The 27663-nt window shown below is 34.2% G+C and overlaps 1 protein-coding gene across 2 annotated transcripts in view; it reads left to right on the top strand.

The window, feature by feature from the left end:
* The first annotated feature begins 6453 nt into the window (after positions 1-6453).
* Positions 6454-27663, top strand: part of GLRA3 (glycine receptor alpha 3) — a 195670-nt gene continuing 174460 nt past the window's right edge. For both annotated transcript variants that reach the window (XM_036092328.2, XM_036092327.2), the window contains exon 1: positions 6454-6975. In XM_036092328.2, coding sequence (XP_035948221.1) covers positions 6905-6975 — 71 coding nt within the window. In that variant the 5' untranslated portion in view covers positions 6454-6904. The remainder of the gene's footprint in view (positions 6976-27663) is intronic.

Raw genomic sequence — 27663 nt, 5'->3', positions numbered from 1 at the left:
AATCATAGAATATTTATTAACTATAAATCTACGGGTTGTAATTGTTTCTATAGGGGTAAATTATTAATTATAGCATATCATTATGTATTCTGATTAATGCTTATGCAGTCTAATTGTTATTTAGTAATATGTTACAATAGGTAAGTTCTTAATGTTCCTGACAAAGCTGTGGAGATTAATATATGCATCACTAATTTATTATCCTACAAAATAATAAAACTGTAATCTTTAGCCTTCAAATCACAAGTGGTTAGCTATTGCCTAATAATTAAAATTCAGTAGTACTTCACATCCTGTGCCTGACCTTTTTGTTAATGAAGTAAATAATATTATTTTAGAAATAAATCAATACGAGTATGTAAAAGATTGCTAAACTTTTCAGGGTTGTTTTTTTTTTTTTCTAGCCTGGAAATTTAACAATAGATGTCAGTATTCATCATTTTCAAATTAAGTCAGATTTTTGAAGAAAATCTTTTATTGAATTTCTCATAAAGTAGTATTGTTATCCATTTTGAAAAATAAGGTATTGATATGTATTCCAATCTGTAGTTCATTGCCACAAGTAATTTAGTGTATGATGACATGTGTTTGATACTGAGAAAGAGAATCATGCTCATAAGTCACCTCAGATCCCAAATGGAAAGGATACCAGTTAAAGTTGTGGTATTTTGTGTTTTATTTGTTTGAGAGCTTTTTTATATTTCAATATGTAAGAGGCCTGTGATGGAAAAATCTACGCAATGAGAAAATCTCCTCAAGAGTATAAATAGGAAATGGGGGGGGTTACTGATTGGTTCATTAATAAGTGTATGAAGGAATCTCCTGACACTACAACCATGTTTACATGTTATTAACCATCCAGAAAATTTAGCAACAATTTTTCACTTTATTTCATAATATAGTGCATTATTTGACCCAGTATCTATGGCCCTCTATGATATGCCTCAAACTTCTTTTTCACTACTTTCCTTCAGTCACTCCTTTTTTTTTATATACTAATAATGTAAATTGTGATATTGGAAAAGCTGCTTAAAATTTTTGAACCTCAGTTTCTTCATCATTAAAACATGGATCAGATTATGTATACCTTAGGGTCTTGAGAGCAGAAATTAAGAAAATAGGCAAAGTATCCAATACAGTTGTTAACTGCACAAATGTTATCACTCAAGTCCTATTCACCCCACTTTTTCTGCTTCTATGTTTTTGAAGATTTTTTGCTTTCCTCTTACAAAGTTTTTTTCACTATAATTTCCACATAAATTCTAAAAATGATCTGTGAATTGGTTTCAAAGCTTTGTTAAATATCCCCTACTTTATGAAAATTTTCTAATGTTCTCATGTTTTTCATTTTAAAATACTTCATTTGAATTCCCATAGCATTTCTCTTTGCATCATTCAATACTTACATTCTCTGAGATACAATGAATATTCATGTATATCTTACATATTATATAGATTGCAGTTCCTCTGGGAAAAGATTTGTCATTCACATGTGTATCTCAGGAAGCACCTGAGATGTGCATATTATAAACTATATTTGTTGATAAATAAATTGGTTGAAGAAATTATTTGGAGGTACTTTTACAAGTTGTGCCTACTTAGCACCAAATATTCAGGGAAAGAATGAAATATTCAGTAAATTAACTGCTTCAAATATCTCACTATTTAACGTCATCTAGGGAATTATGGCAAATTACCACTACAATTTTGCAAAAAAAGATGACAGTCTGAGTGCTAAAATAGTAAAAATTACAATATACTGAATAATATTAATCTTACTTATAAAGAAGGCACTCTCAGAATGAACTAGGGGCACACATATGAACTTGAAGGTTACGTTTAGATGACGAAGGAATATATTTGGCCTGGAAAGAACACCACGATGTAGATATCTTAAATAATTTTGAAAAAAGAATGGGTTCAAAGAGATTAATAAGAATGGACTCTAGAAAAGGGAGGATCAAGAGCAGAGAATGTTTATGCATTCATTCATTCACTCAGCAGATATTTCCTGGTCACCTATGATGTGTCAGACACTGTGTTAGCATAAAGATGCATATAGCCCCTGCTGTTCAAGAGTATTCAAACAAAGGCAAACATCAAATTATAATTTAATCTATGAAGGACATGAATCTTGATTTAAAGGTAAAAGGGACATTTTTGAAAGAAAAAGAAAGAAAGAAAGATCTATATTATGAATTAAAGGCTAGAAAAAGACTAGGCATAAGAAGTCCAAGAGGAAGAATGAGGTAGAAAAATCATGAGATAAGAAACAGCTTATGTTACTGGTGCATAGTGGGAAAAAGGGAGACTAAGAAAAAATGAAGTTGAGGAGCTTGCCGATAGAAAATCATTCAGAGCCTTGTCATCTGTAAAGAGAACTATAGATTTTAATCTATTGCAATGGAAAGGCATTAAAGGGTTTTAGGAATAGAAGTGGCATTTTCTGATATACTAAAATAAACAAACAAAAGAAACAAACAAAAACCCCTTAATATTCACAAGCGAGGATAAACAAAGGGAATAACAGAGCAAACAGGAGAAATAATTAGGAGGCTGTTGCTGAGATTCATGTGAGAAATTTTGTATCCTGGACAAGAAAATGGAGATAAATTATTAGATATTTCTACCACTATTCCAAAAAGAGGCACCTGATCAGCTAACATATCATGATTATTGTAGTTTGTTTAGTAGTAGGCAGATCCCTATACAAAAGATAAATTCACTAGGTTCATATCCTTGGTGACATTAACTACATCTGTAATAAGATTAAGTCTCCTCTATCTGATTTGTATTGAACAAGCAACTTTCTGATTGACTCCTAAATTAAGACTTTCTTCAATCAGAGAAAGACAATTATCATATGATCTCACTGATATGTGGAATTTAAGAAGCAAGGCAGAAGATCATAGAGGAAGAGAGGAAAAAATGAAACAAGACAAAACCAGAGAGGGAGACAAACCATAAGAGACTATTAATCATAGGAAACAAACTGAGGGGTGGGAGGTGGAGAGATGGGGTAACTGGGTGATGGACATTGGGGAGGGTATGTGTTGTAATGAGCGCTGGGCATTATATAAGACTGATGAATCAGACTTGTACCCCTGAAACAAATAATATATGTTAATTAATTGAAAAAAAGGAAAAAAATAGAAAGGTAAACATGCCATGATGGATGTGCTGATTAACTCAATTGTGAAAATCCTTTCATAGTGTATACACATATAGCAAATCATTATGTTTTACACTTTAAATATAGTATGATTTTATTTGTCAATTATATCTAAATAAAGGTAAAAAAAGAAAAAATAAATCAATATTTTCAACTTTCCCAAAGTGTTAATTCAAAAATATAAATATTCTAATTATTCCAAAAATGATGTAACTTTTTGTAACTTTTTAAATTGGCATTTTGACTTATACATAAACTTTTGGTGAGACCCAACACTACTAAATCTGATCAACTCTCAGTAAACTATTTTTAACCACATACTACATTGACTTCAATAAAGTAAATTAGTCTTTTATTAAATTGCAAATCATTTTATCAATATGTATAAAGCATTATATGTTTTAGGTCATAGGTACTAACAACTGAGCATATGAAAAAAGCTTTATCACTAGACTGAAATTGATTTACTTATCTGTAGGTTAGTCAATATGCATAAGGTTTGAGACACCAGTAGACATAATAAAGATAGAGGAGTGGGGGTAGGCAAAATGCTAGACACTGAGCCAGTGACACCAAATTCAAGTTTGATATTTTCAACTTGCTGAATATGAGGGTTTGTAACCATCACTTAACCACTTCAGGCTACAATTACTTTCTTTTTGAAAGGAAAGTATTAAATTTGATGAAGATTAATAACCCATTCAGCTCTGAAATCCCATGTCTTATATAATATAAAATATAATCCATTAGTTCAAGAAATAATAAAGGCAATGAGGAGAAGAGAAGAGATTTGACCGAATCAGAATCCAGCTTAATTTTATGTAAATGGGCTAGTCATCAGCCATAGAATGGTCTTTTTTCCAAAAACACTTTCATTCACCTACCCATCCAATCAGGACTATTATTCTCAAAAGGATATAATGTATAAGAATAGCTGTCACAAGTATGTAGATGCATGAAATTCATTTTGATCTTACAGAAATTAAAAGCAAACAACATAAAAATTCATAGACAAGAAGCCCTGGAAAATTAATCATTAAATGTTAGCTTAAGAAACAAGGCATTACAACCCACTCTTTCATTAATTTCTAATTTATTTAATCAAAATTAACCTAGTACCCAATGCATTGTAACAAATTCACAAATCTAATTAAAATATATATATATTGCATTTCTAATATGATTATTAATGCATTCAATGATTATTGAGTATATACTGTATGTTAGGTTCTATGCTAAATAAATGGCCATTATCCTCACTGCAGTGGAAAAGTCAAACAAATAAATGAGAAAGATCATAACTTTTCATAAATAATTTGAAGGAAATAATAATGGTGCTATGAAAAACTAGTAATCTGGGGATTCCATATTACAGTTCTTTTACATGACATTTATACCCAAAAACTGATTGACTAGATCTATTAATTTGATAAAGTATAATATTTATATGCTTTCATGTTAATAATGAGATGAAATAGCTAAATTTATCCTACCTTTTAAAAACTGTCATGTAACCTAACTCTCCAGATTAATGTAAACTCAGAATTTTAAATATTGTGCATTAATTTGCTCACTTAAACAAATATCCATTGGTTGTTTCCTTCGGGCCAGAGAATGAATCTCAGAGGTAATTTAACTCAATTCCCTTAATAAATATATTTTAAAAAATATATTAAATAAAAATACTTTTAAAAGTAGATTACTTTTCCAAAGATAGCCAGTTAGGTAGTGGTGAAGCAAGGCAAGGAATCCAGGTCTTCTTGAAATATAGTAAGTTTTGTTTCATTTATTATGTGTGGTTTTTAAAAGAATTATTGCCATTCAAAGAATGACCAGCTAAAAAGCATTTGTTCTTACTGAGCTTTCAAATGGTTCATTGAAAAATTGAGTTGATTAAAATTGTATGAACCTTCTCTGGGTGCCATTTTCATGGGTAGAACCAGTGATATTTCTTATGAGACTTCTGGAAGTTTGTAATTTAAATCAGAAAACTAAGATGCAAAAAGAGACAAATATAGTAATAACACATAAAAATAAATCCAAAAATTCTTTATTCTCACTAAATGTAAATAACCTTGTCTACTAAAGAATAAAAAGAGATATTTTTTCATTGTGTCCTCATTTAAGAGGGTGAGAAGGTAATAACTTATACTTTTCCAGTTAAATAAAGAATTACAAGATAGTCAATATGTCAATTGCTGCTGGAAGTTAATTAACAAGAAAATGTTTGTGTGAAAGATTAAGAAGACATTCTTGGCATATAGTTTAGTCATTGAGAAAGTTAAGTGATTAAAGTAGGGCTTTCAGAATAAATACCTAAGGAAGTTTTAGGGAGAAGCTAAAATTCAAGTAGTGAAAGTTTTAATCTTTGTTGATAGTAAATAAAAGCCACTATAAAGATCTAATAGCATAGGTTTTAATCTTTTTAAATTTCATTTTGAGATACATGAATAAGCATGCACACAACATACACAAACTTTTCCTTTCTAGTCTTCAATCCAAATTCCCATGTAAATGGTTGGGGGTGGGTGGGCTGAGAGAGAGGGAGGGCGAGAGAAGGGAGAGAGATATGAATGATAGAAGATGTACCCTATGACCTAGTTGTCCTCTTCACTTGAACTTACTGTTAAGATATGGAAAATGTGTAAGAAAAAAAAAATGGTGGGTAGCATTGTGTCTCTAGTACCCATCTCTTTAGATTTCCCACCTTCAGCCTTTTAGAACCCTTATTACAACGGAAAGAAACTCAACTTACTCTAGTCAACAATGCTTCTTGGCCAGAAGGAAGCTAGCCATGGTTATGAGAATTCTAGAAGCAGCTGATTCTCCTGTTTCATTGATGCTCATGTACCAATTTTTCTGCTCTTCCCTAGCCCTTTCTAAGGGTCTGGGTTTACTGTTGACTCCTGCATTTCGACATAAGGTCAAAGACATGGGGTCACATCTGAAAAGACCTTTCGTTCCTAAATTGTGCCTTTTCCCGGAAGGGAACAATAAAGGGTCTCTCCAGCGCTATTCTGCTACCTAATTCACAAAAGCTGCTGGCTCTTCCAATGCTGAGTCCTGAGGCTTTCTTCCCCCAACTCCCTCCAGTCATAGTTAAGGCTCTGCACCAGTTATTCACCGCTTTTTTTAAAGGGTGAAGCGTTAAGCACCGCCTACGGTCGTGAGTGGCCTGCCACTCTGTCCCGCTGTGCGGTCGTGATTGGCAGACAGAACAGTGTCGTCTGGCTCCGCCCCCGCTTCCCTTTGCCGCGCTAGCTGTGACGGGTTTTACTCAAAGGTGGAGAGTGGGATTCGGCGGGCGGCGCTTGGAGCAGGTGCAGAAGCATCCTTGTTCCCGCTGTTGCTGCTATTTTTTCTTCAGTGTCTGAGAGTCAGGCATTCTTTCTTTGCCGCTAGAGCTTCAATGAACTGTTGCCCAGAACCTAGGCACTTCAGACATTTCATCTCACCCCTTATTCCGCGTTCACCGTGTAAGTCACCTGCACATTTGTACCCTGAGAATCTTCCTTCTGCTCAATGCTCAGAGCAGGGGTCGAAAGGGAATTTTAAGTGTTTGAAAGAAAAGGTCTTTACTTACTGCGGGGAGCTGTCTAAGGTGCTGAAGCTTTTCAGGCGTTCGTCTCCTGCAAAACCACACGGAGTTAGATTGCACATTTTCGTTCCTGGTTTTCGTCCCCCATGCCTTGGGTAAGACTAATTTCAGGATCGTGAAAATCTCTCCGTATCATGGCCCACGTGAGACACTTTCGGACATTAGTTTCGGGATTTTACTTCTGGGAAGCTGCACTGTTACTCAGGTGAGTCCCTTGTATTTACCAATTGAAGAACAAAGCTTGTGCACTAGGTTGCAACCACTTGTTATTGATGAAGTCAAGAATGCAATTCGAAATTGACTTGTTGAAAGTATCGCATTGTTTTCTATCTAAAACTGTCCAGCAGTTTTAGAGGTCTATGAAGACCTCTAAAAACATGTAATTTTGTTCTATTTTCACTAATTAGAGCTTTTTAGTAACTGGCCTCATATTATTTGCAGCTGAGATTACCCTAGAAAAATTATTTCCCAAACCTAGGTTTTCTTTCTCAAATTGCTTTTAGAGTTTCTTTTTTCTAAGTGAAATATAAATTCTGAGTGTTAGTCTCTTTTTGAAAGTTACAAAACATTTAGTAATTAGAAATAATATTTTTAAGTGGCAAAAAATCTAGAACATAAGCATATACTAATCAGAGAAATTCTGAACATTGTTGGTATATCAAGAGGATAACTTAAATAAATAACACTTAAGGCCTTACAAGTACCATGTCTAAAGAGCTTAGTTCGGGTAACACATGAAGACAAAATCATACATCATTAGATATGTTCTATGTCAAGAATAATCTTTTTGGAGAAAGTGATATAAGAAACCTACTGAAGAATAAAATTGTTCAATGATATGTAATTTTCTTATCATGTCCAGTCATATTTGGTGGGCTTTCCTTTTTATTTATTTTTTTAAATAAAGAGAGGCTAGTCAAAAGATCAGATAATTTAACGCTTATTCTTAATCAAACAATATATAAGCAAGATTATGCTCATATAGACTTTTGAACCACCATGTAAATTTTACTTTACTATTATAATTACCCTAAGATTTCCATTTTTATGGTCCACAAGCTTTTCAAGAGGATTGAAATCAAATAATTAGAATAAGTAAGTTCTGTATATTTTTATTTTAAGTATGTAAATATTGTCTTCTGGGTTGTTATGTCAATTTTTCATCTTTGGGCACCTTAGAAAACATAGTGTATGTCATAAAAACTGCCTTACAGAAAGTTATGTTATTTTGACATACCTGTAGTAACAGGAACTAATTGTGAAGGTTATTATAATTTTGAAATTATTTATTTTCTGAAGTACAGGGTTGAACCACTATAAACTAGGATATTTTCAGTGAAAAATATTTTAATATGACTATAAACTTTTGTAACTACAATTGTTACAAATTTTATCTATAGGGATTAAAACAAAGAGTGTAAAGCTTTTATATTTACAAAAATTTCATGGAAGGGAGCACAAAATTCATGTTATAATGGATCATTTATCTATAATTATTGTGAAATGGATCATTTTACTATAATTATTTCTTAGTATCTTAGATGATGATATGCATTTTTTTTTTCAAAGAAATCAAAGTAACTTAGTTCACAGACACTTAGATTTAGGAAGTTTAATGTCAGTAACTAAACCATTTTGGTCAATAAGGTCAAATTTGTATAATGGTAATTCACCATGATATTTGTTATAATATATTCTTAGATATATAATCTTCATCAGTACATCCTTTGATTTTTGTCTAGTTTTATTGAAATTCACAAAAATTTTATTTCAAATTGATGATAATTATAAAAATGTCTTCATTAATATTAAATAATTATAATAAAAATGTTTTTTATGAATAATCCAAAGATGTAATCTCTTGAAAAACACATACCTAATATAGAAGTTTGTATGATATATATATTCTTTGTCATCAGGTTTTTCTTCTTCTTTGATAAATTAAATAAAATTTTTCTCTTAGACTGGTCTTAGGTGAGAGTAACTCATCACTCTATGAAGAACTTTATGTTTAAAAATTTAAATATATTTATTTTCAGCGATGGCTCTTAAAATTTCTTATAGTTAAAAAAAAGTGATGCTCCCTCTACTGGAAATATTTTGTAAAATAAATGTCCTTATGAAAACTATTCTTTGTTCATTAAATCTATTTCTTATGTATAAAGGGAAAAGGAAGCATAAAATAAAAAATAAAGACAAAATAGTATTTAGTATTAATTTACAAATATATCTTTTTAAGTTAGAAATATTCTTTTAAGGCAACTTGGAGGCAAGAACTACAACTGGAAACCATAGTTATTTTTAATTAAATAATTTATTAGTACAAGCTTCTTCTGATAGGTTTTAAAGATTTTTAAAAACCTTATTGAGATATAAAATACACACAGAAAAGTACACAAATAATAAGCTCCCATGTAAAGTTTCACAAAGTTAACACACTCATGCGAAGAGACCATGGATCAAGAAGTAGAATTGCCCTCAAAAAACTAAAAAAGAACTATCATATGATTTGGTAGTCCCAATTCTGGTTATTTATCTAAATGAATTAAAGTCAGGATCTTGAAGAGATATTAGTAGTTCTATGTTTATTGCAGAATAGCTAAGGTTCTATGTTTAGTCACAATAACTAAGGTGTGGAAACATCAAATGTCCACTGACAGGTGAATGGATAAAAATGTGGTATATAACTACGAGGGAATACTATTCAGCATTTAAAAAGAAGGAAATTCTGCAATATGCAACAACATGGATAGATTTTGAGGACATTATCCTTAGTGAAATAAGCCAGGCACATAAAGATAAGTACTCCATGAGAAAAAATAAAAATAAAAAAAGTAGAATTGTCAGTATCACAAATGCACTCCCCCCTCCCACTGTTATACCTTTTCCAGGCACCACTTTGCCCAAAGATAATCACTATCCTGACTTATACAACAATGAATATGTTTTTCTGCTTTTGAACTTTATATAAATACTTATTTGAGTCTGCTCTATTTTTATGAGCATTATGTTTATGTGATTTGTCCATGTAAGTGCATGTAGCAATGGTTTGCTTATTCTCATTGCTGTATAGTATTCCATTACATGAAGATATTACAATTTATCCAGTGTCCTATGGAGGATATTTGGGTATTCTTTTAGGTTTTGGCTACTGCGGCAATGAATATCCTTGAACACGTCTTTTTGTGAGTACATGTGAATACATGTGCATACATGCATTTTAGGGGCAGTATGGATTGGGTCTAAGACTTTCTCTAGGAGAGGAATTTCTGGATCATAGGGTGGGCATGAGTATGTCTAGCTTTATTAGATATTGCAAATTTTCCAAAGTAATATTACCTATTGATATTTCTATCAGCAATGTGTAAGAGTTTCTGTTGTTATTACTAGTACAAAGTTTGTTAAGTGTATATTATTATAAGCATTTCTAGCATTTTCTTAGACTATTATTGCAGGCCCACAGATGATATTTTAATTTTTTTTATCTTGGCATAATTTCTACTTTTTAGTAAATGAGTTTTACTAAGGCAAAAACAGGGGAACAAATATATTTACTTCTATAATACAATTAAAATTATTCATTACCAGATTACATCAGGTATTTTAAAAATACAATTTTTGAAGGGAAATTATTTAAAAAAAGATAATTCTTTAAAACATACAAGTGAGACAATTGTGTAAACAGATGAGAAAAATCTGAATTTCCTAGTAGTAAAGTTTTTAAAAAGTTTCACACTTTGCTCAGATATTGCTGTTTTTTGAAACAATCCTTCCAGGCTTTTGGGATCTAGTCCTCATATTAATAAAGAACAAAACACCAGTGTTCAGCCTTCTTTGAAATGCAGATAAGTGATGATTATGAGGAGCTTGCAGAACAAATTCTAAAAACAGGAGAACTGCCAAAAATATTTCATTTAAATTGATTATTTTCATAAAATACAATTTTATTTTTCATCTTCACAATTTTATACCAACACGGACTTGCTACTTGAATAAATTATGGTACAGTCTGTCAAAAACTAAATGTGTGAATTTCAGACTTCATGATAATCACAAATAAAATGCTTTCTGGTTTACTTTGAAGCCTAAGAAAAACATTTTGACATAGAATTTCTTGTTTTTGCTTTTGGTATGTTTTGGAGCATGGGAAGAAATCCTTTTTAGTGTTGGCTCTATTTTCTTATGTAAGATACTAAAGAAAAATGTACTTCAAAGAATAAACTTTCACCACAAAAATTTCTTATATGCAGGTACAGTAATAAGAGTCTATATAATTTTTAAAAAATTATGCTACACATAATATATGCTCCTTAGGTTTATGTCTATAAATAATCATACATTTTCGCAAGTATAGAAGGATCATGGCCCAGTTCTTTGGTTAGTGCCTCAGGCAATTTGCCCTGTAGGTTCAGAAAACAGCTTGCAAAATACTTCCTATGTTATATATTTTTTCCTCCCTTAACTACAATTATGTACTGAGGCAAGTCAATTAACGAATATGTATTTAATGTGTAACGTTAAGCAATTCAACCAGATTACCAAATTCTGTACACAAACTTTTGTGCTAGGTACAATTTGGCTGATTGGGAACTACCACTTTTCCCATCATGGAACTTAAAGCACAGCAGGGAAGAAAATACAAAGGACCAAATAACAAAAGAAAAACACAAACAGCAATGTTTTGGAAATGTGAGGTAGGAAAACTATCTAGAAGGCTTGGTACTTTGGATCTTGTTAAGATGCTTGGATCTTGTTAAGATGCTTGTTCACTGGGCTGAAATGAGACATAAAGGAAATGATAATGGGTATATAGTATGCTTAAAGAGTGGTGATTGTCAAATTCAGTGAAGAAATTCTGATTTATGGTGTATAATCATATTCTACCAGCAACAACTACTGAGCTGGCTGCAATAATAAACCTGCAGAAATATGGAGAAGTAACAGCTTCCTTTCACAATAGAATATGGATAAAATTTAAAAACAAATAATTTAATTATAACTGGAGAGTTGTCATAGGAATGGTCTTTTAACTTGGCTCAAAATATCTCAATAAAATTGCTACTAATAGGGGCGCCTGGGTGGCTCAGATGGTTAAGCGTCTGCCTTCGGTTCAGGTCACGATCCCAGGGTCCTGGGATCGAGCCCCACATCGGGCTCCTGGCTCAGCGGGGAGCCTGCTTCTCCCTCTCCCTCTGCCTCTCTCCCTGCTCATGTTCTCTCTCTCTCTCTGTGTCTCTTTGTCTCAAATGAATAAATAAAATCTTTTAAAAAAATTGCTACTAATAATTAGTAATAGTAAGAACTGTATAAACAATAACGGCTAAACTACAAGAAGAAAAGGATCTCTCTTTGTTTTAGAATCTGAAAACCATGTTTGAGCTTTTCATCAAAATATGGTTTCCTTAAAGAAAGAAAATCAAGTAGAGGATTTTGATTGTTGGAAGAAGAGAAAACACTGAATTTGGTTTAGGGTATTTGAGTTTGAGATGCTAGCTATGGATCTTGGTAGCCTGCCATCAGCTGGGGATGCAGAGATGATTCTTGAACTGTAGATTTAACAGTCAGAATGTTATGAAGGTGATAATATTATGTGCAAAGAAAAAAGAATAAATATGTATATGCAATAAGGGTAGAACATTATAAAGTAGGGCACAAAGAAGTACACAGAGAGCACTGAGTTAAACTGGAGGTAAAACTGATTATAACTAAGCGACAAAGTCACAGATTTATCATAGTTTTATACAGTTGATCCTAGAGACCTGCTCATATCAACAGTATATATCTTTCTAAAACTTTTCTATAGAATCTTCCAATGCTTTAATTTCAACTAATCTCATAATTTCACAATCACAGATGATACATTATACCCACTTAGTTTTCTCAGGAGACTTTTAGGGAATTATTTTGAGAAAGTATATCTTTTACTTTTCCTTACTTCATGAATGATATATGGTGGATCCTTTTTGATTCTCCCAACAAACATTTCTCTTACTCTTCTGCATATGGTTATCTTCATAGTGGATTAACAGTATTTATTGAAAATAAATTCATGTGTAGGTAAATGTCTATGTGGAAACATAGATTGTTTGTTTTTCCCCACTAGGAGAAATGGTATAGTTGTAGCTTTGTTTTGCTTGGGGAAGTGGGTCAGGAAAAGAGACATATGAATCATCTTCAGAGAACTGGTTCTGGAGTGAAGGCAGGAATTCTAAGACAGGATCAACTGTTTGGGAACAAACAGAAGGTATGTGAATAGAATGAGCTATTCAGCTGCAGAAGACAAAACTATTCTAACTGCAGGCAACCACATTTTAAGGCATTTTAAGGAAACTAAGTTTGGAATTCTCAGATGTCAGAAAAGTAAACAATGGGGAAAAAAGCAGCTTCATTATAGTGCATTTCTGAAATTCTTTCATAATCTCCATACTAGAGATACTTTTAAGAGGAAGTATTACCAGTACCTCTAGGACAATTTAATGCACAAAAACAGTAACTTCAGTGGTACAAGTAAGAATAGCATAAAATCTAAAGGTTATTAACATCCTCTAGAAATAGTTTATTGAACGGAATAACTTTCAAGGCAATGATGAAGAATTCTCTATGAGTGCATCAAACATTTGCCATAACCAATTAGAAATTATTGCTAAATGGGGCACCTGGGTGGCTCAGTCAGTTAAGAGGCTGCCTTCGGTTCAGGTCATGGTCCTAGGGTCCTGGGATCAAGTCCCACATCAGACTTCCTGCTCCGCGGAGAGCCTCCTTCTTCCTCTCCACCATCTGTGCTCTCTTGCGTTCTCTCTCTCTCTCTCTCTAATAAATAAATAAAATCTTAAAAAAAAAAAAGAAACTGTTGCTGAACACAGATATTTCTGCTGCTCTTATACAACCATCACCACTGTAGGATGATTGGGGTTACATTAGAGGTAACTGGTCCATCCAATATCTTACCTAAATTTGAGAATCTCTCAAAATTATCTCTAACAGGTGGTCATCCTATAAACTTTCAAATTCTAGCAATAAGGATGCCTTTACCCCAGAAGGAAAATATTTACCAAATGATTTTAATCAATTTTTATTGATTAGTTTTTACTAAAATGCCATTCTATTTTCTCCTGGCTAAAGTAAACTTTTTTTCCCCCTATATGTGCCTCCAAAATATTTGTCTCTGTATTTTCCACTTGTGTTTTATACTTTTTTCTCCACTTAAATGACCCTACTTCTCATGGAAAGTGTGCTTTTATTTGAGGCATGGTTTGAATTGAAAACTTTTTCCGTGCAGTTGTTCTCTGAATGAAGCTTGGATTCTCCAGTTTCAGAGTGACTGTAGCATTCTACCTGAATTTCTCTATAACTTTTATAAAAATTTATGGAGCAATGATTCCATTCCAGGCAGTGTGTGAAGTCCTGGGGAAACAGAACTTCAACTTTTAACAATATACCACTATGGAGGTTATGTGTGTATTTTAGATTTTCATACAAGTCTTCTCTTTTGCTCTTAATTGTAAGTCCTACAATGATAGGATTGTTTCTGATGTTTATTTTACCTGTATAATACTTAATTCAATGTCATGCCTGCATGAAGTAGATGCTCAATAAACAGCAAGTAAGCAGAGATAACATTTGCCTGTTACATCTGTCTACCTACCCGTGACTTTAGATTTGAATTCTACTTAAATCTGTGTTATTACTTGGAGCAAAAAGGGAGTCTGTGTTCAAGATCTCATAAAAGATATGAGATCAAACAAATCTCAGATATTACTCTGGCAGCATTTAGTGGAAAAGTAATGGATTTGTTTCTCATTATCACCATGAGAAACTAAAATTTGTATTGTATAATGCATCATTTCTCAACTTTTCTTTTTCCATTTTTGCCTTCTAAGGAGCCTTTTTTTTTTTTTTTTTTTTACGTAAGGTTTTCTTTTATTTAAAAGATCATTCACAAAATACCGTATCCATAGATTTCCTTTCTGTCATATAGGTGAATGTGTGAAGTGTTTGGAATTCCATTCTTACGTTTAAAAGTCAACTGGATGGCCCAGAAGTTTAGATGAATTTGTTTTGTTCTTAATCTTTCCCCCACTGAAGGTGTAAGTAGGTCATCTGAAAGCATCAGGTGCGATTACAACCACATAATGCATGTCTTTCTTAAGTGAAGTATTGGTGTCACACAAATGGTTCTTATTCCAGAAGCAGAGATGGCAGGGGAAGGACTAAGGAGCCTTTTAAAGATATTTTTAGACTTTTTTTTCTAATTGTCTTCATGGAATTGTAATACCACAGCATTCTGTATATTTGCTCATGTACAGTATATATAATCTGTCTGTATATGGGGTGTGTGTGTGTACCATAATTATATATATATATATATACACACACACACAATGGCTTTATACATAAAATAATATGATTTTTTATCCCCAATAGCAAACTTCCACTCACTCCACTCACCCCTACTGAGAATGCATGGTGTAATTGTTGCTACTTTCTCATGATGCTGCTTAGAGTAGAGTTGTATAGTTTTACTATTTTGAATCATGACCTAGAAATAAAGCAATAGAGGAAGTATTTACTTGTTTGGACTTTATTAGGGCTTTGCAACTTTGTAAAATGAACACATAGTTAACGTCATTTTTTGATTGACACACTGTAAGATAAGTTAATCCTTAAGTCATTAGACTACTTTAGCAATACCTTTTTCCATAAATACATATGGCTCCCCAAAACCACTAGGATTTCAGCAATAAATTTAAAATCATTACTGCTCCTACTAACACCATTGTTAGATGGCTCTCATAATTTCATATAATTTCCTACATCATTTCTTGGACCTTCTTCCCCTCCAGCAATGCTTAGTTTGTTTCCTATGATTAAGAGTCTCTTATGATTTGTCTCCCTTGGGGGGAATGGGGTAACTGGATGGTGGACATTAAGGAGGGCACATCATGTAATGAGCACTGGGTATTATATAAGACTGATGAATCACTGAAAAAATATATAATGGGCCCCACTTTTAAGAAAAGCAAAAAATATATATAAGCTAAAAAACTCTTTTAAAAAGAGTGGTTCATATCATAAAATAATTCTTCATATTATACAATGATTCAACTCAAGTTCCCTTGGATAATGGGTATCTTAAGTTCATTTAAAATTATTTTGTGTATCAAGGTGGGGGGAATGGGCAAAATGGGTGAAGAAGAGTGGAAGATACAGGCTTCTAGTTATGGAATGAATAAGTCACAGGGATAAAAAGTAGAGCAGAGGGAATGCAGTCTATAGTATTATAAAAGCGTTGTAGGGTGACAAATGGTAGCTACGCTTGTGGTGAGCATAGCATAACATATGTCAAATCACTATGTTGTACACCTGAAACTAATGTAACATTGTGTATCAGCTATACTTCAATTGAAAATAAATAAGGGCACCTATGTGGCTCTGGTAAAAAAAAAAAAAAAAAGGAATAAAACATCAAAAAAAAGTAAAAGTTTTTTTTTCAACTCCCCCCCCCACCAAAAAAAAGATAATTAAGCACTAGGAATGTAATATACAACATAATGACTACAGCTAATACTGTTGTATGATAAATAGGAACATTGTTAAGCAAGTTAATCCTAAGAGTTCTCATCACAAGGAGAATATTTTTTACTTTTTCTTTTATCTTTCTCTTCTATTTATTGTATCTAGAAGAGAAGAGATGGATGTTAGCTGAACTTACTGTGGTAATCATTTCACTATATATATATAAAACCACTATGCTGTACTTTAAAACTTATACAGTGATATATGTCAATTGTTTCTCAATAAAACTGAAAAAAAACCAAAAAAGATAAAAGAAAAAAAAGAATCTTGGAGTTATTATCATTTAAAGTTTATTTATTTTTCTATGACTTAGACTCTGTTGACTTTCTTTTGTTATTGATGTTAGATAAATGAAAAAGTTCACTTTTTTTTTAAGTTAAATTTCTAGTTGTGATAAAACAGAATATCAAGAGTTAGTACCTATGTTAGCTCTGGATATTGTCCAATGCAGGGGTTAGGGATATGTATAAAAAGCTGAGAATGTGTTATTATTAAAAATAAAAACTAACTGGCAGAAAACTGTAGTAACAAGTAAAATGCTACTAAAAGAAAAGAAAGTAGGTTGTTATTAATGGTCCGTGAGTGTGAGCAAATCATCAGAAAACAATTGGTCCTGTTGTTACTGTTGTTGGTATTGTTTTTGTTGTTTTGGGGTTCAGACTGTCCATACAACACTTTAAGGTGGGGACCTGAGAGAAGATAAGTGATATGAACCTCAACAAAATGACCACTCAAAGGCCCTCCATCAAATGACTGGGAGGAAAATGTGAGTTCCATCTGTCTGGATAATTTCTCCTCAACTCACTTCACCTTCTCGAGGACTCCGTTTCTGATCTTCCCCAGGTGGACGTGAGGCTACCTCCTCTGTGCACCCAAGCACCCAGTGCCTTTATTGCACAGATCTTGATGGGGTGGTGGTGGTAATCGCCTGAATACTATCTCTTGTTTGAACTGTGAAGTCCTTCAGGGCAGGACAGTAATGGATGTCCAGTTCTATCTCCAGGTCTTGAAAGAGTGTCTAGGACACTGAAAGTGCTCACTCATTTCTGGAATGAGGCATAGTTTTTATTTCTAAAAGCAGATTGACAATTCCAAATAAATAACTCTTTCTTGGCACAACTAAAAATACCATGTTGACTTTCTTTGCTTCTAGCATTCAGGAGAAAATTCTGTGAACGATATGATGCTTTGTTTTTTCCTTATTCCTAACTTTATTTTTCTGTGGTAATATATTTACCCATTCACCTCTTATGTCTCTTTTACAGGAAAAGTTTTAGGTAAAAAAATCATCTATATTTTTTCATTTTCTCAACTACTCACTTATGCCTTACTTGTTCCTATTTGGGATCTGTCCCACCTCTACTAAATAAATCAGTACCGAGCTTTCATGTTGTGATAGCTCCTTCTTTTTTAAACATTGAAAAAATGGAAATAACACTTCATATAATAATGGTTGTATATAATGATTCATATAATAATAGTTATTAAAATAACTATTAAATGTATATACAAAATGTTCACATATATGCATATATGCATATATATATATATCTTTATATCAATATATAACTTTTAATTATCTACTTATCTATTTTTTATAAGATCTCTGCACTGGAAAGAGAAGACGTAATTAAATGAACATCCTACATAGTAATCAAGTAAATAATGTATATTCTCAAGATATCATGTTTACATTTCTATTATTATACCTATCACAGTTCTGGTATCAGAATCACTGACAATATTCCAGTTCCCCAGATAAACTGAGACCATTGATAACACAAAATATTTGTTTTTGCTCTTTAATCTGTTTATTCACATACTTTTAATATTTTAGGCCCAAGAAACTCTATAAAGGGTGGTTTAACAATGATTCCTTTTTTCAGAAAAGAGCAATCCTTTCAGGCAGGAAAAGCAGTGTTAGCAGAGGCAACAGGTCAACTTCCATGAGAAATGGAGGATATTGCCAACCTCATAGTAACAGTTTGACCAGGGGACCCCCAAGTTTTCTTTTCTAATAAATCTATGCTTCGTTGTTTTAGGACTAACTTTGTAGGGAAAATCTATAAGACTATCGTAGGATGTTAGAAAACATCAGCAAATGTTTATTCAAATAATATGTTTCTCTATTTCTAAACAAAATGTTTCATTGTCATTTGATTGAGGGAAGAAAATATTTGAATGAGGTATTTTATATACGCTTGTCCTGTTGATGTCAGTATACTCTACTTTTATTGATTTGTAGTATTTAAATGTGTTTATTCTGTATATCAGAAGTCTAAGGCCTGAAACTTAATTACTAGCAGATTAAATAAAACAAAAATCCAGGAAATGAAGAGATTTATGGCTTCATAGTTCTATAAACAAATGGTTCCTTTCTTGACAAGGGAAGGAAGAATGGCATATGTCATGAAATCTTGACCTTCAATACTTAAAAACAATGTATCTGTACACATTTCTTTCTATTAAAAAATTATAGAACACTCTAATATGCATTATGTAATATTTTCCACCAGTTCTTACATTATTCCTTTTTAGGAGGAGACTTCTCCTTATTAAAACACTGACCCAACTTTGTACAACATATCCCACAGCATATCCCACTGACTCTCCTGTATCCTTAACTAGCCTCTTGTTTTATTTATTGGGAAGAACGGAGGTAGCAGAGCATTATATGGAAAAAATTATTAGATATCTCCCACCTACTTTATGTTGTTTCTTTGGAACAGCCTTAAACCACTTTAAAAGATTGTGAAATCCTTTTTCCCCCCTTTAAACCCCTGAAATTTAGGGTATCTTTCTTCCTGTGAATCTTAAATGAGATGAGAACCATCGAAGACACTGACTCTGCTGCAGACCTTCGTTGGTACCTCCCGAGACTATAGGAGGGATTTAGGTTTTATGTGTAGCCTAAATATGTTCTAAATAATAACATATGAACTTAAAATTTTGCTCTACTTTAAAAAGCCAAAGTGTATACCATTCTCTGTGTGTACACACACCATTATCATATATGTCAACAAACAACAAAGATACACTGGAAAAGTTTGATTGAAATGAAAAAACAATTCAATTCCTAGAGCAAATAAAAATTCAAACTCAACAAAAAGAGTAAAAAGAAGATGAGATGTATACCTCTATAGGAAATAGCTAGTCTATTTTAGATGTTTTCTAAATTAACTGTTCTTGCATTCTATCTTCTCTGTGGAGAAAGGAGAGAAAGGAGCAGATGTAAGAAGTGATAAAAAGAAAGGGAAAAAAAAAGACTTGTACACTAATTGGGAGTGAGGAAACAGAGAGAAGAGTCTAGGATAATTCTCGTAATCATACTTTTAGTAACTAGGTGAACAATAGTGTCATGACACAAATAGAACATACAAAAAGAGAAACAGCTATGTAGAAAAGTACCCTAATTTAAGTTCCAGATAGGTATAATGAATGTGATACCTCTAAGATATCCAGCTAAATGAAACACTTCAGCACAGTGGAAGGAGTAAAGGACCTGGGCATAGATCAGATTGGATGACTAGCATTCTGGGCCAGGGCTTTTGATACTTGAGCACACACCTCTGTTTCATCCCATTGGGCCAAGCATTTGGGTGCACACGGGAAAACAAGAAGAAAGAGAAAGAGGACTCAGGGTCAGGTCTCAGTCCTGTCTTTGAAGGGCTGAGTGAACTTTCTATAGACTGAGTGATTGTATTTGATATGCTACTTTAAAAATGTAATGTGTAGAGCTGTATCCGTCTATAGAGTACAAATTTTTTTGACTAACATTGTCAGAAATGTGATAATTTCTCCTTAACAGAAAATATGTACCAAGCATTACAGCTATAATTCTCACTTCATTTAATATTAGTGGCCTATTTTTTCCCCCTAAAATCCACTGTAGGGGTAAATGTGAGAGGTGTTGAGTGGCAGCAAAATCAACAAGGAATGAACAGACCAGCCCTTTATTGCTGTTGTTGGTTCAGATTAGTCTCACATTTGTGAGTGACAGAGACTGCACAATAATATCGGCTTAAGAAAGATTTTATTTTTCCTTCCAAAACTAAAAAAAGAAAAAGAACAACTATGGAAGTGAGCAGACCAAGTCTGGAATGGGAGTTTACCAATCCTTCCTTCTACCTTGTTGTTTTGCCACCCCTTAACATGGGGTTTCTTCCTTGACATCCAAGCCAGATGCTCTGATCCAGTCATCACAGGTATTTTCCAGTTATCAGAAAAGAGAAAGAGGCTTCTATTTAAAGACACCTCCAAGAAGTTACAGATTTCCTAGTTTCCCTGGCAGCTTTGTGTGTCCTTGAGACCAAGTTCTGGCCACTAAGTTGTAAATAGAAGTGGCATGTTCAACTTCTGTGAAGTGCCATTTGAGGCAGATTCAGAGGCTCCAGATCACATTTTGCATTCTCTATGGAACTCAGTCTCTAACTGAAGCAAAAGGGAACTCTTATAAGTAGGAAAGGAGCACAAACAGATTGTGTTTCAGAAATATCGCTAAAGGAGTAATGTGGAGAACTCAGAAGAAAGGATGTTGATGTTGGAGAGGGGCAAAACTAGCATCAAGGAAAGTAGTTCATGGTCAACGCAATAGAACATCCTAATAATGGAGAGAAAGGAGCAGATGTAAGAAGTGACAAAAAGAAAAGGAAAGAAAAAAAAAGACTTGTACACTAATTGGGAGTGAAGAAACAGAGAGAAGAGTCTAGGATAATTCTCGTAATCATACTTTTAGTAACTAGGTGAACAGTAGTGTCATGACACAAAGAGAACATACGAAAAGAGGAATAGTCATGTAGAAAAGTACCCTAATTTAAGTTCCAGATAGGTATAACGAATGTGATACTTCTAAGATATCCAGCTAAATGAAACACTTCAGCACAGTGGAAGGAGTATAGGACCTGGGCATAGATCAGATTGGATGACTAGCATTCTGGGCCAGGGCTTTTGATACTTGAGCACACACCGATGTTTCATCCCAACGGCGTAAGCAAACAAGCCTGGTGACACAGAGTCATCAAGCTTCTATTGTCCCAGACCCCATCTCACATACTTCAGGCTGAGCTGTGGACAGCACCGCACACCTGTAATCACTGGGGCATGCAGATGTGGGAAAGTCCCTCCTTGCCTAGGGCATCACTACACAAAATGCGGTCCTTTAACAAGCACGATGTCACCTGAGAGATTGTTAGACCTGCAGGGTCTGAGTTCCACCACAGACTTACTGAATCCGAATCTGCATTTTATCATGCCCTCCAGATGATTCATAAGCACATTTAGGTTTAAAAAGCACTATTTTAAGAACATCATCTGACGGATGGGCAGAGAGAGAAGTACTGGCCAAAAAAAAAAAAAAAAAAAAAAAGGCAGGTATGGGAAGAGAAAAGGAGAATTAACACTGAATATGTCACAGAACCCAACAGAAGAGTTTTAGAAAGGAAAGAATGATCGATAACATCAAATGCCATAAAAACAAAAAGAAATATGGAAGATTACTGGTAGCCTTTCAAGTGAATTTTTGGTACAAATATATGTGTACAAATATAGCATAACATTGATTGATGATCTGAAGAAAAAGATAAATACAGATTTTTTTTTTTTTTTTTTTTTTTTTGGTAAGAGGTTACTAGAAGGAGAAGTAAGAGTGGACACAGATGAGATACGCAATTGTTGATTCGTTTAGTTTTGTTGTTTAAGTGGCAGGAGATTTAAGCTTGTTTATGTCTGGAAGAAAGAAGCCAAGAGATTAGGAATTGCTTTAGAAAGAGACAGGAGGGTACAAAAAAGGGTCAGTGACTGAGAAAATGCAAAAGAAGAGCCGTAGTTGAAGGATAGCTTTTGAACCAGAGGAGTGCCAGGGCTCTCTCTGTGACTAGATAGAAGGTTAAAATAGATGCAGAATATGGCAAGCTGTCGATATGGGAATTGTGGTTTCATAATTCAGCAGCTGAATGCTCAATTATCTCTTTGAAGTAGGAGGTAAGGTCATCCGCTGAGATAAAGATAAACAATGAAGCGAACAAGTTTAGGCTGACTTCCCAGTCACCAAAGAGAATAGAGCCGAGTCTCCATTCCTTCTGGTACCCTGGCAGCGCTGGGTTCTGAGTTGTGTCAGAGGACCCCGCCTAGCCCCCTCGCAGCAGATGCCCTATCACTCTGCAGTGGAGGGGAGGGAAGTCTAGGGACATGATCATTATTCAGACCACACGAATTTACGTGGCAAAGCCAGAGGTAGAACCTCCCTCGCCTAATTCAAATTAACTGCTTATTTTTCCAAGTGAGCTCTGTAATTGAGGCTGTTCTAAAGTAGAAAAAGAAATGATCACATCACTCCTTAAAAGGTGAAATGCGACTCATTCAGTTAGAGACATAGGAAGATTTGTTTGTTGATATTTTCATCAAAGAATACAAGAATGAAACCCATTTTCAAAATTGCACTCTTTGTTCTCATAGTTCTACACATGAGCACCAAGTTTGGCAACGTTGGCATACGGTTTGCGCTCATAACTCTGAACGTTTCTTTTATATCCCCAATGTGGCTAGCCTTTTCCTATAAAGCATTGTCTCTAGGGATTGTGTTATGCTTGATTAAAGAGAACATATGCTCTTACTGCCACAGGAAATAACTTCTATAATCTAGAGGGTTTTAAAATCCTTTTGTTTCCTGGGAAACCATAAACATGTTTCCCAAAATAGCTTAGGCATATACAAAGAAGGGAGGAAGGGGGGAGGAGGAGACAGAGGTGAGGCAAGGGGAGCAGACAAGAGAGTCAGAGAGTGAGTAGCCTCAGCTGTGCATTAGCTTTAAGTATCATGTTAACACCAGTGATTGTATCTTCCTCATCTCTTTCAATTTTTAAAAAGAATATAGTCCAATAAAAACCTCGGTGAAAACAACAAACCTTGATGGATAGTCAAATTTTCTGAGGGAAACTGAAAAGCACCATACTCATTGCTATGTTTACCTTTCCTTAGCTCTTTCAATTATAAACTCTTTTTTGCCTTGTTGTTTGATTCCCTCCTTTATTCTGTGCCATTTCTCTCTCCTTATGGGGATGTAATGGTCGGGCAAATAAGAGGCTCCCTGCACCACGGGAAGAAAAAGGTCCAATCTGCCTTCAATATGCTTAAGTCAGAACACCTTCCATTGAAAGGTGACATTAACATAAATGTTTGCAGTCACACAAATGGGAATACCTACCAAAACCTGAATAACTCCATGCTCTGCTGATTTAGTATTATTCAGGAAAAGAAACTTAGTATGATTTCACGTTAATATTCTCTGTACGTCTCTTTCAGATTCAGAGACTCCAAAGATTGGTGCTTTAAAATATCATGCTTTTCTGTCCTGAATGTTATTGATTTGGGGATTTACAAAAATGTGTTTCATTAGTAGGCACTGATGCAAGCACAATCAGTCAAAAATAGAAAGAAGAGAGCTCAAAATAAAGCAGTACTACTTTTGCTATATTGTTTCCTTTATAAATATCTATAACGCAGTTAAAATCTCAGGTAAGAGGATGATTTCTGTATCACTCATCCCTGGGTGGTAGGATTAAGATGCTTTTTTCTTTTTCTTTTTTTTTTTAGAGAGAGAGAGTATGTGTGCGCACGTGTGCACACAAGTGGGGTGGGGATGGGGCAGATGGGCAGAGGGAGAGGGAGAGAGAATCTTAAGCAGGCTTCATGCCCAGTATGGAGCCTCATGCCAAGCTTCATCTTATGACCCTGAGATCACGACCTGAGCAGAAATCAAGAGTCAGATGCTTAACCAACTCAGCCACCCAGGTGCCGCTAAGATGCTTTTTTCTTATTTTTATATTTTTTATGAATTTTTTTATAGTGAACATATATTAGATTAAATGAAATTTATAGTGTTTTGTTAAAAATAAGCTTTGTGCATATTTTAAAAGTCTAAGAGGGGTTTTGACAAATAAGATTTAGAAGAGAAGCAATTCTTTTCGTTTTAATTTTATTTTTTATTTTAGAGAGAGAGCACAAGCAAGGGGAGGAGCAGAGGGTGAGGGAGAGGGAGGGGGAAAGAATCTCAAGCAGACTCTGTGCCCAGCAGGGAGTCCAATACCAGGCTTGATCTCGGGGGGCTCAGTCTCACAACTCTGAGATCATAACCTGAGCTGAAACCATGAGTCGAATGCTCAACTGACTAAGCCACCCAGGCACCCCATAAAAGAGAAACAATTCTTGATTAACATTTCCTCCATCAATTTGATGTAATCACTTTCAAATTATCACTGGAAAAATGGCTCTGAAATCGGTGATCTTTTGATAAGTTAAGACTCTAGAAATTATAGTAAAGTAGTATATCAGTGCTATGAGATGAGTGCCAGGGACATGAGTTATATGACACAGGCAGAAACTAGCTAATAGAGAGGGATCTTGGCAGGTAAGCATCACTTATCACAGTGGAAATCAGTGACAGAACCAAATGGTCTGTAAGAATTTAGTGGAGGAAGGATAATTTCCAGGTCAGATAAGCAAAGAAAACCAATGCAGAGGATGCAACATTTAAGCAACGAAATTGGTAAAATTCCATAAAACAGGCAAACATGTGATCGGGGCACATTCTGGATTTTGAATGGTTACTATTATGACTTCTAGAGTCCCCTGACCATTTTCTGACTGAAGGAAATGTAAAGTGTACTATTCCAAGATTTCATCTTTCTAATTTTGATTTTTTGAAAACCCAATGTTTTTATTAAGTGTATTGTCCAAGAGCACACTATACTCCAGAAGCAGAGGAAAATTCCTTTATCATTTTTCAAATGAAAAAATAATGTTTAGAGGTAGTGAACTTTGTGCATACTAGGTATGAGTGTGGGGGTGTTGGTGTGTGAACACAACTAGAATAAGAGAATTTCAAAAGACACTCCATAGAGATTATGGTCTAAAATGAGGCTAAGGGAGGAAGTCTTTTTGAACAAGTCAGAAAAAAAAATAAAATAAAGAATATCCCTCTCAGAAGGAAGAAAGGGGCAACAGTATTTATAAGGAACATTTTATTGTTGGTGATTCATTTTGAGAAATTAAGTGCTATTTCACTGATTGGTGAAAGAAAAGGTGATAATTGGGGGCGCCTGGGTGTCTCAGTCAGTTAAGCAACAGACTCTTGGTTTTGGCTCAGGTTGTGATCTCAGGGTCGTGAGACTGAGCCCCACATTGGGCACCCTGCTCAGTGCAGGCTCTGCTTGAGTTTCTCTCTCCCTCTTCCCCTTCCCCCTCCCCGCTCTCTCGCTCTTTCTCTCTCAAATAAATAAAAAAAACTTTAAAAAAAGAAAAAAGAAAAGGTGATAGTGACAACATGTTTCCTGTTGTATGTTGCTATAGAGATTAAGAATGTAATTAACATCTTTTGAGAGGCTTAGATATGCAATTGCTGTAATAATTGAGGTGTAATGACCACAAATCTGTATTTATACTTTGAATTTAATCATTATAGGCACTTAATTAAAATCAATTTCAAAGTATTTATGTGAATTTAATTTTACTTATTTATAATTACTTAAGTAATACATGATTATGTTTTCAATATAAAAATCCAAATATTTCAGATGAATCCAAACTCCCCTTTGGTTATAACAAGTCACATGATCTACGACCCCTTTCTAATTCCCCTTCTCATCAACACTGGGGGCAGGAAGCACACACCTGAGACCAGAGGTGGAACAATCATATTATGACCATGAGGTGACAAACATGAGGACCAAAGAAAAAAAAAAAAAAAGCTGCCTGTGAAGAATGACGGGATGGAGCAAATGGAAAGAGCCAGCATACTCTGTGGGAGACCCATCGCTGAGCTGGCATCCTGACTCTGGACTGCCTGCCCCCTAACTTTTTTTGCATGGAATAAACAAACTCCTTTCTCATTTAAAAAAAAAAAAAATGGCTTGCCATTTGTTACAATGTGGATGGACCTAGAGGATATAATGCTATGTGAAAGAAGTCAGACAGAAAAAGACAAATACCATTTGACTTCACTCATATGTGGAATTTAAGAAACAAAACAAATGAACAAAGATAAAAAGAGACAAACCAAAAGTAAAACTCTTAACTATAGAGAACAAACTGATGGTTACCAGAGGGGAGGCTTCTCTCCTCCCATTGAGCAAGGAGCCTGATTCGGAACTCAATTCCAGGATCGAGGGGGATGGAAATGGCTTTTTTCCATTCTTTCACTCATTCTATCCTACAAGGGAGAAGTGGGTCTTCTGTTTGAGGGGTTTGGAAGGAAAATCTGGGCAAGCATAGCCCAGAGCCTTGGGACCCTTGAGTAAGGTGTGGATATATAGACATCATTCTCAATTCTTGTTGGGAAGCCAATGTGTCCTCAAATACTATCAGTTTTGTCAGTTATAAGGTCATGTTATGATCCCAAATCCTTTACCCTTTTGAAAAGATTTCTCAAATTATTCTACATTTAGAGGGGGAAAGGGAAGATGCTATTTTGGATCACCTTGGATCCCAAGATTATACTAAAAATGTTATTTTGTACTTTTTATTTCTTTCATTTAATGGTATTTAAGTACTTTCTGTTTCAAAACACATAGAATACCTTATTTTGTTTATGGCTGTATAAATCTAAACTAGGCTAATATTAGAGATTTTTAAAAGCACATTTATAGCAACTTAGGTCATTTTCTATTTTTATTAATATAACCAATTTCACATTAAATAATGCTGGGTCATAAGGAGGATATCTTAATAATTTAAATATAGACCATGAAATTCCCCCTTAAAATGGCTATATATGCTATTCTTCAGTGTATAAATTGCTTATAAAAGTAACTTTTACCCATAAACTCATCAATTTTTGATATTGCTAAACTTTTAAATTTGGTCAGTTATAATGATATTTAGTCTCTGTTTAAATGGACATTGCAGGGCGCCTGGGTGACTCAGTCAATTAAATGTCCAATTCTTGATTTTGGCTCAGGTCATGATCTCACAGGATAATGAGATCGGGCCCCGTGTTGGGCTATGTGCTGGGTGTGGCGCCTGCTTGGGATTCTCTTTCTCCCTCTCCTTCTGTCCCGCTTCCCACGTCTCTCTCCCTCTCTAAATAAATAGACAGATAAATAAATAAATAAACAAACAAACAAATAAATAATAGAAATTTCCTGATTTCTTCTGAGTTTGAGCATCCTGTTTTATACTAAATGTGCATTACTATTTCTTTTTCTATGAATTGCTTATTTATATGCTTTGCTTATTCTCCCATTGGATTACCTTTTTCTAAATGATTTGTTGGAGTCTCTTATATAATGAACATATTAGTGCTTGGTTAGGTACCCGCTTTTAA

Source organism: Halichoerus grypus, chromosome 3, assembly GCF_964656455.1.
Source record: "Halichoerus grypus chromosome 3, mHalGry1.hap1.1, whole genome shotgun sequence".
Classification (NCBI taxonomy): domain Eukaryota; kingdom Metazoa; phylum Chordata; class Mammalia; order Carnivora; family Phocidae; genus Halichoerus; species Halichoerus grypus.
The sequence above is the reverse complement of the archived record's forward strand: the minus strand, read 5'-3'. Positions and strand labels throughout refer to the sequence as shown.